Consider the following 14,759-nt stretch of genomic DNA (forward strand, 5'->3'; position numbering starts at 1 on the left):
AACAAAAAGACAAATAAAATAGACAAGCATTAGTAAAATAAAACTATATGAAAGCAATAATCATACAATTAAAAACCTCAAGCATTAAAGCATACAAACGCAAGTAAACAGAACTCACACCCTCGAGCATAACACGCGTCTTGAGAGCCAGGATCATTGTTACCAGTGAACATTTTGTTGGATGGAGCTGCAGCCTTATCAGCGAAGACATCGGTGAAACTGAGGCTGCTGTCCTCGCTGCACCTCGTCGCTCTGCTGTAGACGTCTGCAGAGTCTTCTGACAGGAAGCGGCTTGACCTGCTGATGCCTGCCTGAACCCTCTGGAGCTCCAACACGGATGAACCCGAGCCACGACGGCAAGGCGGGGCAAAGTTATCACCAAAAGCAATCCACTGGCTCTGTGACCAGGAGACGCCCTCCTCGCTCTTCGGAGGGCCGGCAGCAGCCATGCTTTGGACGGGGTCAACTGGCTCGGTAGGCTGGGTGATGGGGGCGCTCTGGGCTCTCGCCATGGCAGGCTTGAGAGGTTGGAGTGGGTTTTCAGGTGAATCCCACGGAGAGGATGTGGACGAGGAGAAAGAGATATCTCTCGATTGCTGGCGTTCTGCCAAAGGAGCACAGCAGCTGCTCTGTGGCGCTGAGTCGACTGAAGGAGGCATTGTGATTAACAGAGACGGTAAGAATAAAGACATACACAACAGGATAGAGGTTTAGCAAGAAACCTGCAATTCCAGAAAATAATTATGTTTTTATATCTCAAAATCAAAACTGCTTCAAACATTTATGATTTTGGAGAAAACATTATTTTTAATTCATATTTTTTGACCAATGTAATATTATTATTAGGATATCATAAAAGAAGCTTATGATTTCTTTAAAGTGACGATGTGTATTTTATCTGGTGACGGGGCAGTACATACATAAATCACTGCAAGCAAGCAGTATTTTTGTGTTGGAGCAAGACCTTACCAACGGATGGCAATTAGGGTCAAAAATCCCTGGGAGCTCAACCTCTAGCCAAATGTCAAGCATATCAGACTCCCTTTCATCACTGGCAACGAGTGAAGATGTAAATGTGTCAAACAACATTTATGAATGGTCAAAGTTATGTAACCGTTATCTAATCAGTAAATGCATTTTGTCCTCACAGGCTCCTGTAGAAGGAAACATGGCGTCTAACATGGCATCACCCAGAGACTAACCCGCTCCCATGTGTTTTAGACCTGATTTTTACGGTTATATGTTACGAAACCGCCAATATTTTTCAACAAATGGGAATAATTGAATTCATTTTCAACAAAATTCGTATGTTTCCAGAGATTAATGGTAAAAACTAAACATTGTCACTTTAATGATGGATTAGAACAACAGGATGAGGCAGAAATCAATAGCACTCATGAGGCTAATAGTTAAAAATAAAGAAAACAATTAAATTACAAAAAAATGAAGACTTAATAAAAATGTTAGTGTTTTGGAATGACTGCATGAATCTCCAATCTAACAATGTTTCTGTAAACCTGGTCGAGGCTTTTAATATAACCTCAACCTTTGGTTTACTGAAGTTATTTGAGTGTTTTGGTTGGTGTTGTTATTTTAGTGTTTAGAGATATCATCTGATGGTGTCACCTTGGCCATAAAATAAATTTAACACATTAATTATTATTAACATTATACAAGTGCTGGCTGTCTTTTTAGATATGCATGGTTTTGATCATTAGAGGGAGACTAGGAAATTGTAGCACCCCCTAGTGTCCATTTAGTAGAACCAAAAAAAATAAAAGTATCTCCTCGCTGTGTGTTTATCGTTTTACCACCTTAATCTAACAGCTGAAATGTCTCAGCCTTCGTTAGTGTCTAAAAGAGTGATTCATCACTAAACTGAAAATATCAGCTGTGTTCATGATCTAAAACATGCAGGAAATGTGCTGGAAGCAGACTGCAGCGCCAGCTATGTCAGCTCCACTTTTTTTCTAGTCCAACAGACCGGATCATTTATTAGGAGAGCTGAGCTAGATTGTTGATTGTTTTTAATTGGGTTTAAAAGCTGTTTGTTTCAGTCTGTGTGTTTATGTTTAAATGGTTGCCTTTAAGATGGCGTACAGCACTTAGTTTGGCCCTTGGCCATGTGAAGGCGCTATATAAATAAAGTTGAACCTGAACGAGATTGGCACTCTTAAGTTGCAAATGCTGTATTCTGGCCAAAGAGGGTGGTGGGAGGGAGGGAGGGAGGGAGGGAGGGAGGGAAGGAAGGAAGGAAGGAAGGAAGGAAGGAAGGAAGAAAGAAAGAAAGAAAGAAAACAATCTTTTATATAGCGCCTCTCAAGATAAAAATCACAAGGTGCTTTACAAACAAAACAAAAAAAAGCAATTAAAGTATAGAAACGATTAAAAAAACATGGCTAAAACATGTTTAAAATGAGAAAAATAAAAAATTAAAATTTGTGATTAAAAAGTAATGCAAGGAAAGGGAGCGAGAAAATGAATAGGAAAGAGGGAAATCAGTGGATTGCGGGGGAAAAAAGTTGCAAAGTATCCTTAAAGTATGAATTATAAAGGAAACATTGGCCAAGAATAACCCGGAAGAAACCCTGGTTGTTAATGATCTCATGATCATTTTTAAAGTCCTCTCTGGAAATGGGGGCACACATTTTTACCTGGTGCCTCAGGCAGAAAGACGTCAGAGTCACTCATCACAAAAGGTGGAGATGGAGGGATTGAAAGGAGGACAGAAGCCAAGTCTGATGAGAAGTTGAAAAAAATAAGAAAACCCCAAAAAAAAATCAAGTGATTAAAACTCAAAAGTGGTGCAGGAATAAATGAATGAACAAAACAGAAATTGGAGTTAATGTACAATGAAAATAAATTAAATCAACATCAACAATGTCATTTAAATGAAAGGATGCAGAAACATATTTGTTTACCTCCCAAAATGAGTAAATGTAGGATTTCATTTGTGAACATAAAGATAATAACACAAATGTGATGACCACGGTTCTTTAACAGGCTGAAAACGTCTCACAGCCGTATCCGAACCGGGGCACTTGATGCTCTTTTGACTTTTAAGCTGAGACCTTTGACAGTAACAAGACATTGTTTGACAACATGGGCTTTATAGACGACCCCTTGACCTCAGCAAGGTGCCAATTAACGGTGGATTATGTTTAACCTGAGTAATGGGTCAGTGCTAATGTCACTCTGTTTAAACTCCAGGGTTGTGCATGGAAAACACATTTAATGCCATAAGTATCAAAAACACATGCTTAAAGAAATAAACGCTGATGCTGCAAGAACATTTACATAAAACTGAAAGTAAACGAGCACAGATGAATGATCTAATACATGTCATGTGTTTAAAAACCTATATCAGCTATTTAAACCCAGGAAAAATGCATAATAACTGAGAATTAAACAAGAAAATGGATAAAATGCAAACAGGAAACAAAAAAAGTCTCCAGATTAAAACATTTAGTTAATTTCAGAGCTAAAATGCTGGACTGAAGGAGAATCAGAACTTTCTTCTAATAAGAATCTGATTAAATGTTTTTAGCAAAAAAACAGAAATGCTGTTTAAATTTAAAAAATCACTTCCTTCAGCGTTCTGTACGTATACTTTTTTATTTAAACTGGTTAAAACAACACCACAGCTCAACCTAAATAACTAACTGGTGGACATTTGGGCGAGGGTCCTGTTTAAAAAGGTAGAGATGATTGAGACGTTCGAGGGGAAACATCTCCACCGATCGTTTTAGGCTCTGAGTTTACCTGCTGCTGACGACACAGAGGAGGAGGATCCGACTGGCAAAGCGGGGCTCAACGGATCCAGAGACAGGAGGTCGTTGTTCGTCAGTCTGCCAGAATTGTGATAGAAACAAACTTTAATGACTCAAATGAACCAAAGGGACAATCCAAAGCTCACAAATCCTGAAGTGAAGGAAGTATCTATTTATAAAGAAGGAAAAACAGATTTTTGACTCACTCGTACGGCGCTCTAGATTTTGCTAGTTCATCATCTGCAGTGAGAAAAACAATCAGGATTATATTCATGACAGGACAGAAAACATAAATACATGGGAGAAAATTACATGAAGCCCAACCAAAAACAAAATTATCCAAACATCTATTGATTATATATACGGTGTGCGATTTGATTGATCGATCATTGATGAAAATTACGTGTTTTTTTATGATGATTGCAGGGTATTTTCTACATAGGTTTTCTCTTTTGAGACCGACAGAAACAAACATAAAAAAAGGGTTATGTTGGGTGGCATAAACAAACACAAAACAACCTGCAATCAATATGCGACGTACACTTTTAAGAAAGTTTACGTACAAAATCCCAGATATCTAAATACTCTACCATCCAATGACCGGAGGAGGCTTAGAGAGAAGCTTATGGAAGACAAAATTAAAGTTATTAAAAGCCCATATGACCTCTGGGATGACGGAAAACATTGGCCCGATTCGCTGGTGTTTTTTCACAAATCTGCTGGGGAGATATTTATTCTTACTGAACAGAAAGCCCCGGACCCTGCACTCATAAAAATGAAAGAATCAAATCAAAGATACTTTATTAATCCCAGAGGGAAATTAAGAGTTTCAGTACACACACTTCAGAGATCAGACATGCATGGGCAAGACACATGACAAGAATTGGTGACTGTGGTCATTCGCAACCCTGAGTCGCGCTACCTTAATAGAGATCAGAGGGTTACATGAGGGTTGGTTCAGGTGGAAGGAAAAAAAGGCACTTCAGAGCTACCCTCCACCAGGAGGGCAGCTTTGCTCTGCAAAAAAACACCTCAGATATGCAACAGACTTCAGACAGCACAACATAAGTGTCCACTAGGTGGGGTGGTGGGTTGGGACTATCCCCACTTCAGTTCCTGCAGCCACGATAAGCAGCGCATGTCACCTCAGTGTGGATAGTGGAGGAGCATTGAGGGTTGGAGGGTTGCAGTGACCCTGAAACGTTTCAGCGGCCTTCTCGCAGTCCCGCCCAGGCTGGGAAAGGAGACAGAGTTGAGTTGCCATAGCGACGACACATTACACATATCTTCTGAGGGGGGAGTTTTCGTTGGAGCCTTGCAGGCTCAAGGACGCCAGATTCCGATTAGAAACTGTTTTGGGGCCAGACAGAGATAATTTCCTCTCTGTCTTACAGTTTGTTGGTCCTCAACCTCTCAAAATCCCAATAATGGACGTTAATCTATCCCAATCTGTGCTGATTCGTCCACTCTCTCCTTGATGGCATCCATCTTTTGTGCCAAAGAATGAATCTCGGCCAAAGTTCCAAGCTTACGACTCATCTCGACAATTATGTGAGTCTGTGAATTCACAGCGCGGTGCAATCCAACTCTGAGCTCCGGGATCAAGCCAATATTCCTCAACAGCTCGTTAATTTTCCGGTAAGCCAGGTAGCCTCCAAGGCCAATGAGCAGGAAACCTGACACCAACGCCACAAATATCCACACGTCTTGAGAGTCCTCCACAGACAGCTGAGATAGACAAATCAAGTTCCACTGTTTCCAGGAGTCCATGATGTGTCCAACTGGGTCTGTCGCAGAGGGGCATCCGAGAGCCCCTTCTCCCGTTCTCATCGTTGAAAATGTTTTATCAATCTCGTTGAGAGACCAACTGACGAGATCTATTTTAGTAAATTTCAGTTTCCAGTTTCCCAAAAAAATGCAGAAGCGGCCGTGCACCCAGCACACACAGACAAAGGGCCTTGAGGATAAGATATGGAGAAGAGGAAAGAAGCGTCTGCACCCTCCAAGAGCCGGAAGAAGAAAATGTCTGGAGGCCTACGATTATTTTGTCTCAAGGGGGGATTTGAGGCCTTCTCCATTGCAAAATGACTGAATTATTGGAGTTATTTAGATTTACAACTTAGCAGGCGTAGATTACATGAGCCTCTTTCAACAATGAAAGAAGCCTTTTGCAAACACATATCCTTTATCGTAATGCAAAGTCATCTATGAGGTGACCTCATCTGATGCTGTCTTACTTCTGAGCTGAGCTGATGATAGCCAGGCTGCTCAGGTGTTCTTGTGCTATAAATGAGCCTCAGGTTGAGAATCTTCACCCAGCAAAAGCAGCTGGAACCAGAAATCCATCATACTGGCAGATTAAGATTTATGTTGGTCTAAATGGGAAATTACACCATGAAACTAATGTAGATACGACAACAACTACCGGTAATTGCAATACAATATGAACACCGCTCTCTCTCTTTCACGTTCACTAAATAGACAGACTTAGGCCAATATGGATGGACGTTTTCCTAAATATTATTTATACAACACCAATAATATTAATACTGTAGATAGCATGGATTAAAGGCTATGAACCAGAGACAACATAAGACGGAGGTGAAGGTGTACACATTTAGCAAGACATTTAAATGAGTCGTGGAGGATGGCTGCTTATACTGAGCCAGGATCCTCTGGAGGTTTCTTCCTGTTAAAAGGGAGTTTTCCTCTCCACTGTCGCTACATGCTTGCTTAGTATAAGGATTGCTGTAAAGACACCGACACTAGTCAGTGACTCGATGCAACCTGCTAGGTTCCTTATATATGAAACTTTTTACTGATTGGCTTAATGAACTGAACTGTATTGGAGTGTGTACTGTGTGAAGTGCCTTGAGATGACTCTTGTTGTGAATTGGCGCTATATAAATAAACAGAATTAAATTAAATGAATTATAATCAGGGCTGCTGTAAAATTCCATCTTCAGTCCACATCCACAGGTGCTGCGTGCCATGAAAACGTGCATGGTGTCAAACTCGCCTCTTCATTTTGTCTCTCCTCTTGTCTGAGCTGACGGTGCTGTGTGCTCAGCATGCTTTAAGGCAGCGATGTGCCTCTTGCGCAAAGATTCTGAGTCTGTGGCAGCGCGTCGGGCACGGGTCTGCCGGAGAGCAGACGTGACAGCGGGAGCGTGTGCAACAGCAGGTGAAGCGCATCAATAATCAGACGTCCTCCTCCTCTAACATAAACAGGTAGCAGACACAGAGGAGGCGTCTTTTTCCACATGAATTAGGTTGGGCCTGTGGATCGAGGAGCGTCCGAAAGACTGAATAAAGAGTTTGGAGACAATCTGCGGGTGTGGAGTGCTTGTGCGTAACTCTGCCGTAGCTGCACGACTACAGCTTCCTAATGCACAAAATGAGCCTGTATGGGAGGGGGCGGGACAGCAGCGCTGGGGGGACTGTGGATGGATGGTATTTACTTGGAGATGGGCAGATGATTGTTTTAGAAATCTTGGAGATTTTGACTAATAAATGACAAGAAAACCTATCGGTAGTCATCATACCCTGGAGGGGGCTGGTGCCTATCTCCAGCGGTCAACGGGCAATCAGGCGAGGTACACCCTGGACAGAGAGCCAGTCCATCGCAGGGCAACACAGAGACACACAGGACAAACAACCATGCACACACACACTCACACCTAAGGACAATTTGGACAGACCACTTAACCCAACAGTCATGTTTTTGGTATGTGGGAGGAAGCCGGAGTACCCGGAGAGAACCCCCGCATGCACAGGGAGAACATGCAAACTCCATGCAGAAAGATCCCAGGCCGGGAAGCGAACCCAGGAACTTCTTGCTGCAAGGCAACAGCTCTAACCACTGCACCACTGTGCAGCCTTATATCTATATATAAACACACACACACACACACACACACACACACACACACACACACACACACATATATATATATATATATATATATATATATATATATATATATATATATATATATACACACACCGTAAATCCTCTAATATTGGCCTGTATTCAATTAACGGCCGGGTCTCCAATTTCGGCCGGTGTCGGAGTCAGCGGAGGTGAATAATGGCCGTTATTTTTTTGCGGCCGGGTGGAATGTGGTAACAAGCAAGTACGGGGTCGGTCGTGTCATCCATCTCACTTTTGATTTGCCAGTGATAGACCGCGAGGGTAACTTTTACCATGCGGAGACGAAGAGGAGGCGAAAATTTGATATCAAGTTCAAAGAGAAGTGCTGATTATGCTGCAGAACACTCTGGGGAGCAGTAGCAGGGGTTGTATGAACTAGTCGACTTCACCGCCCTATAGTGACTTTTTATTCCTGTCATCGACTAGTCGCTGTCACGTGATAATGATCGGCAAGATGCAGCCCTCGGAAAAGACAGCAGCCTGCTGTCAGCAGGTGACAAGCTCCTGCTGTGCTTCGTGCTGTGCCAGAGCGTCGGTACTGACACGCAATCGTTCATGTCATGTCGGTTCATTTCCTTTCATGTTTTCTGTCTTTTATTTGCACCTGACGCGTTTCGCTGCTGTGGAGCGGGGCGCATCACCTTGTCCTCCGGTGACGCACCGATCACTGATGCAGCCGGCGAGCAGCGCGCACTCCGCTGTTTTTGCGGTCAGTAGATCTTTTAGAACTGCAGTTCAAAGGTAACTCATAAGGTGAATATATATGAACCCAGGTAGCCGTTTCTCTTTAGGATTGAGAGGAGATGCAGGAAGATAATAAACAGACAGGACAGAAAAATAGTCAAATAAAAACAAGTTAGTTTTTGTACCTGGTGGTTGCAACAAACAGACACCATTGAAGGTAATCAGAAGTGAGGAACAGAAAATGAAATAATTATTTTAAGGTTTAGAGCAGCAGGAACTCTGAGAGGCTGCAGGCACATCAGTGAGTTTGCGGCTGCTGCGCAGGGGGAGGGGGGAGAGGGCTGAAGCAGAAACTACCGTTGTTAAAAGAAATGTGTTTAACTTTGAAAATGTGGGCGCAATTTTAATTGTCAAAAACTCCAGCGAACCATTAGTTCATTTTGCTCAAATAGAAATAGAGGCCTGCCTCTAATACTGGTCCTCCTTCCAATAAAGGCCTGGAGCTTGATGAGCTTTAGTCAAATACAGGCCCGGGCCTGTATTAGAGGATTTACGGTATATATATATATATATATATATATATATATATATATATATATATATATATATATATGTAATTCAAAACAGATGTAAAGCACACCTTAATGCAGAGAAAATTTAAGATTATGAGTGAAATAATCAACCTCTGTCACTGACAAAGATACAGAACAAGTCAAATTTTTGGACACATTGAAGCTGAAATGACTTTAATAATATTAAGATGATTAATAATTCTAAATTTTAACATAAATATCAATAATAACATCAAAATGACTTAAATAAATGTCTGGAGCTGCGACTAACCTCTCAGATGTCTGATTTATGCTACGGGGGATGTTTAAGCTTCAGATACTTTGAGAGTGTATGTCTAATAACACGTCGAAGAATCTTGTAGAATTTCAGTTACTACCAAGTTAAACCATCATTGTAGATTTGAAACAAAACATTAATCTAAAATATACTTTTACAGGTTTTCAACAACCAAATAATAAAAAAAAATTGTATTTATGTTGTGATGAATTACATTTACACACATAGAGGTGTTCAGTTGTAGTTAACCAGTGTAGGATTAAAGCACATTCAGAGCCGTTTGGCTTTAACTGAAACTGCGACGTCTCTGAAGTGTTTTGGAGCGAGCGTTCGGTAACATTTAGCTCTGGCTGACTCATCCTAGCGTTCATTAAAAAATATGATTACCAGATTCACATTTAAGTCAGAAGTCCAACTCGTCATGGCAGTTTTTATTTCTCCAGATAAAATCCAGGTTTTAATTGGTCCCTTTTAGTGCTTTTTTTTTCAGCCTTTTTCTTTTTGGTAACAACTGCTACAGATCAGAGCCAAAATACCTGTTTCTGGCTGCTTTCACTCCTTCTGTACCCAAATTATTCGTCTGGAACTGATCTTGCAAGTCTTGTTTTTTTGTAGAGCATGCATGCCACCCACTTACCAACTCAATCTGGAAAGTTTAGTTTAACTCGGCGGTCTTTTAATTCCTTAAATCCTTAATTCATAGTATATGGGTTTCATCAGAGAGAACTCGCACACATTAGTCATGGAAAATGAGAACAGTTCAGCCTTCTCTTCTGAATAAAGGAATGAGAAGTTGAAGCGTGACACAGGACGTGCTGCGACGAGACAGCGTTTTCACTCAGAAATGTTAATACTGAAACGTTGTGATGCAGCTGGTTCTTATTCTTCTTTAAAACGGGGATTTTTTTAGACGAAGGAATAATTACAGCAAAAAATACATTAGAAGTTCATGAAAAGAACATTTCTGACTTCTCAAAGTACAAGAAACTGCAAAAGAAACATCTTTTTGTTTAGTTTAGGTTGTTTTTGGCTGAGCTTCTGTATTTTCCTTTTCAAAAATAATTTCTTCAAAGAAAACAAAAACTTGGGCCAACAAAAACACAATGAACCAAAAAGTTTAGAAAAATACTCACTGGACGCGTTCCTCCGCATCTGTCCCTGAAGAAAAGGACAGAAAAATTAAATAAGGACGTTGCATATTTGCAAGAACACACAGGTTGGGCGTTAATGCCAGAGATTTGTTTACTTCCACACAAAAAAAAGAGAAGAAAATGTCATTTTTAAAATCAGTTTTTTGTTTTGAAAGATAAAAGCGATATTTTAAGGACCAGAAATGTTTAAACAGTCTATCGTTTAAATTTTAATCCTCAAATTAGTCTTAAGTTAATGTCTGAATCTGTAGGAAAAGTATTTAGGTGCTGATTTATTCCCAGCAGCAGACAGAAGTTTCCACTTCAGAGCTGAAGCCATTAAATCACAGGACGACTCTGGACTCACACACATACCAGACGTTAAACTTAGGGTGAAAAATTCTGCAGCACAGAACGGTTTATCTAAGGCCGTCCAACGATCGGTCAGGGACAACGAGGAACGTGCCCCCAACACTTCACCCACTTCCTCCACCGAGATCCTTTTTATTTTCCTCCATCATAAATCTGCCGTGTCTCGCCGTCAAACACAAGATACGAGAGATACGCCCTCGAGGGAGAAAGTAAGAGCATCAGTTTCAATAAAACACCCGTTTCTTACAAGGAGAAAGGTTAGGAGGGGTGGCGGGGGGAGGAGGGGGGGGGGGGGAGAAAAAGAAACAAAATGGGCTTAAGGAACACAGCAAAACGTTTAACCACCATAGAGCTGCAAGGCTGGGGTTTAGTCCCACAGGCGCTAAGCGGCAAATGGGTTCAATTACGGCCCTCGCTGGCCACACACACACACACGGAAACACACACACACGACTTCCATTGCCTTTTCAATAAAGGGAACACCATGGAGGTAGAACTGAACAGGAGAAGAAATGAAAAAGACAGAAAAATGAGCATTGGGGGGGGTTCAATAATTCACTCCAGATGAAGCGACGGTGCTCGCCACCTTGGATGAACGTTTCAACTTTAATTTAAAACTCCTTGGCTAGAAAAAAGGAGCAAAAGATGAGGAAATAGAACCTGATGCTAGTCTATAACTGCAGATTTTACTTGAATGAGGAAAAAGTTCAAAATAAAAATATATCTTAAAACTTTTAGGCTACTTTAAAAAAAAACCTCATCCATAGATTTATCCTAAATGTTGATTCTTCCTGGTGGAAAAACGCAAATATGAAAAACAGACTCAAAGTAGTCAGAAAACCTGCAGCTAAAAGAAGACAGTTCAAACAAAAACCTAAAAAATAAAGTAAACAGAGAAACAAACAAAGCTGGTGGTAAAAGCAGAGGAAGTATTTCGTGTAGCGGCGGGTGAGTCCCACAGCGAGCTCTCGGTGACGGCATCAGCAACTAAAACACACTCTGGGTGCTGAAGCAGTCGTGGTTTAAAACGTTAATGGCTGCAGCTATTTTGTGTCGAGATTCAGAGATGATGGAGGAGGAGACAAGAAGATGGGGGGGCTGCTGTGAGTAAATGTGTGAGTCTGTGGTAAAAACAAACATGTCAGAAAATAAAAAGTGGTCCCTAAAGCGGTTTGGTAGAAACAAAACAAGAACCAGGAACTAACGAGGATTAGAGAGTACACCTGAACAAATGCTCCTACTTTACTTAAAAGAATTAGTTCAACAGATTTAAGGTATCCTCTCGTTGCCCTCTAGTGTTAAAGAGGCAGAACAGAACATCGACCGGCTGCTTTCTTCATCCGTAGGCGGATCGAGTTTTCATACCGAGGTGGACGGTGACAGGATGATGTTTCCGATGGACGCCTTGAGCTCGTCGATGTTGGCTCGGTTCTGATGGATGCCGTTGTTCGGCTGAACAGGTTTGATCTGCACGTGAAACTTCTTGGGCTCTTCTTCGTCCTCCGACTCACTGGAGGAGTAGAAGGAATTGTCTTTGGCATGTGAGCGGTCATGTTAAGGGAAAGGGAGAGACAAACTAAAACAGAGAAGGATGAACTAAAACGTGACCGTTGTCCAAATGGAGCAGAGGAAAGGATATCGTTTTCGTTCACTTCTGGTCTGATGCAGAAGCCCTCTGCATCAACCCGAGGCACATTCTGCAAAACACACACACACACACACACACACACACACACACACACACACACACACACACACACAAAATGTAATAAAAAAGGGGTTTGAAATTATCTTAGTAAATATAGCAGGTCCATGTTTTCACAAATCTGCACAACTACATTATTTTGAATTATTTAGGAAACACATCCATCCATTTTCTGAACCCGCTTGTCCATGTAGGGTTGGGGGGGGGGGGGGGGGGGGTATCTCCAGCAGTCAATGGGCAATCAGGCGGGGTACACCCTGGACAGAGAGCCAGTCCATCGCAGGGCAACACAGAGACACACAGGACAAACAACCACACACACACCTAAGGACAATTTAGAAAGACCAATCAACCCAACAGTCATGTTTTTGGACTGTGGGAGGAAGCCGGAGTACCCGGAGAGAACCCACGCATGCACAGGGAGAACATGCTAACTCCCTGCAGAAAGATCCCAGACCTGGAAGCGAACCCAGGACCTTCTCGCTGCAAGGCAACAGCTCTAACCACTGCGCCACTGCGCAGCCCTTAGGAAACACATTTAAGTGAAATTACACCACGTGTGTACTTGTACTCGATTCTTTTTTATCCATTAAGCCCTGTAGAATGACACTAACACAACTGAAACATGGCCGCTTATTTTATGGGGGACCCCTCCTGAGTTGGTGAGATATATATAGACAAACAGAATCACAAGCTGATGACTCAGAACCAGTGCTGAAACAGTCCTTTACTGAGGAATTCTCACACTGTTTGATTCGACATTTGAATATGTTTAGAGACAGACTCCATCACCTCTAACAGGTGTTTTGTAGAGATGCGTTACTCATTAAAACTGTGTCCTCAACACAGGTCAAACTAGATGTAACTGTCAGAGTTTCCTTCTGCTAAAATGGAAAACAGAACAAGAAAATCTGTTTATGTGAGTTTTATTTAGCAACAACTAAGTTTTATGTGGATTTTCCTTTGATCGTGGTGTGCTCCCCTGCTGCAGACCCTGATGTCTCCTTTTAGTTGTTTTCCTCCAACACTACAGATAAAACACTCGGCTGTAAAGAGAAAAGGCAGAGAGGCAGGTGGAGAGCCTGTTTTTGACCATAATCTACATCTGTGCTGAAGGACCGTGTCTTCCATCATAAACTTCCTGATCCAGCTGACTGGAAATTCCTAAATAAAGTTCAATAAAGTTTTTACCACAGATTCTGATTTCTAAGAAACCTCACAGACTCACAGAACTCCTTCAGAAAAGAGGCCGGCATGTTTGAGAAGACTTCTTTCTGCCGTCAGCATCGGTCCCTCTTATGCTGACGGGTGACACAAATTCATCAAACACAGCCCACAAAATACGGAAATCCCAAAATAACTACAACTACTTTTTATAAATAGTTTATAACATATTTAATAAACTATTGTGACATTTATTTAAAAAAAGACACATCTAGAAACAATTTTCCCCTTGATGATTCACCTTTAAAGTAATCAAATATTTAAAAAATAATACAACTAATACTTGTTTATTCTCCTTATACAGATCTTCCTGCTTCTGTAAAAAACTTTTCATTCCAAATGAAGAGTTTTAACTGATTTCAGACCTAAATTTGTTATAATCTCTTGGAGACTAAGTCATTAATCCTGAATTATACCTTCAATTGCTAAATCACAATGTTTCTAATCTATTTATCAAAAAAAGTAACGATTACTTCCTTGTTTTTCAGCAACCCTAACCCTAAAAATTTAAACATACAGAAATACTTGTACTTTTGCTGTAACAAAAACTATTTTTCCAAAATAATCTTGCATGAAAATGTTATGAATGTTTAGTAGGAGTAAGTGTGTGGTGAGGAGTAGGGTTATTAGCTTGCTTACAGCATTCTGGATGTCTATAGAGCCATAATATCCTGGGGGAGCACCGTTGGCAGTGTTCTACAAGCACACAGAGAAATGAATGTATGAATGAATGAACAAATGAATGAATGAATGAATGAGCAAGAATCTGGTTCCCTTCCTGAGTGAGCTGACGTGAAACAGGAATAAAAACTAAAGATCAGGAATATCTGTTGGGAGGAGCGGTATACTCACAGCTTCAACCTCTGTGGACTCCCTGAAAGGCAAAACAACCGCATGGACGTGAGAAGTCGTCTCACAAATGAAAGAACCTGAATGTGCTGTGGGATCCTCACTCACGTGGAGTCCGTGTCTTTATCTTTCCTGCGGCCTGGAATGCCAAACGGTTTTCGCTTTCTGGGTTTGGCACCTTAAAGCAAAAAAAAAAAAAAAACCAAAGAAAACTTTTCAAACATCAGGCTCTAAAAAGTACA

At 41.3% G+C, this 14,759-nt stretch overlaps 1 protein-coding gene across 7 annotated transcripts in view; it reads right to left on the minus strand.

The window, feature by feature from the left end:
• Window positions 1-14,759, minus strand: part of fcho2 (FCH and mu domain containing endocytic adaptor 2) — a 58,390-nt gene that overhangs the window by 10,023 nt on the left and 33,608 nt on the right. For 2 of the 7 annotated variants that reach the window (XM_054744585.2, XM_054744583.2), the window contains exons 10-19: window positions 14,626-14,695; window positions 14,521-14,542; window positions 14,308-14,364; window positions 12,377-12,436; window positions 12,105-12,278; window positions 10,371-10,395; window positions 3,977-4,010; window positions 3,763-3,848; window positions 2,655-2,738; window positions 119-646 (exon numbers count right to left, since the gene is read on the minus strand). In XM_054744585.2, the coding sequence (XP_054600560.2) occupies window positions 119-646; window positions 2,655-2,738; window positions 3,763-3,848; window positions 3,977-4,010; window positions 10,371-10,395; window positions 12,105-12,278; window positions 12,377-12,436; window positions 14,308-14,364; window positions 14,521-14,542; window positions 14,626-14,695 (1,140 nt within the window). Of the gene's footprint in view, window positions 1-118; window positions 647-2,654; window positions 2,739-3,762; window positions 3,849-3,976; window positions 4,011-10,370; window positions 10,396-12,104; window positions 12,281-12,376; window positions 12,437-14,307; window positions 14,365-14,520; window positions 14,543-14,625; window positions 14,696-14,759 lie in introns of all 7 variants that reach the window. The other 5 variants (XM_070552460.1, XM_054744586.2, XM_070552459.1 and 2 more) reach the window with 4 other exon arrangements.

Source organism: Nothobranchius furzeri, chromosome 6 (assembly GCF_043380555.1).
Source record: "Nothobranchius furzeri strain GRZ-AD chromosome 6, NfurGRZ-RIMD1, whole genome shotgun sequence".
Classification (NCBI taxonomy): domain Eukaryota; kingdom Metazoa; phylum Chordata; class Actinopteri; order Cyprinodontiformes; family Nothobranchiidae; genus Nothobranchius; species Nothobranchius furzeri.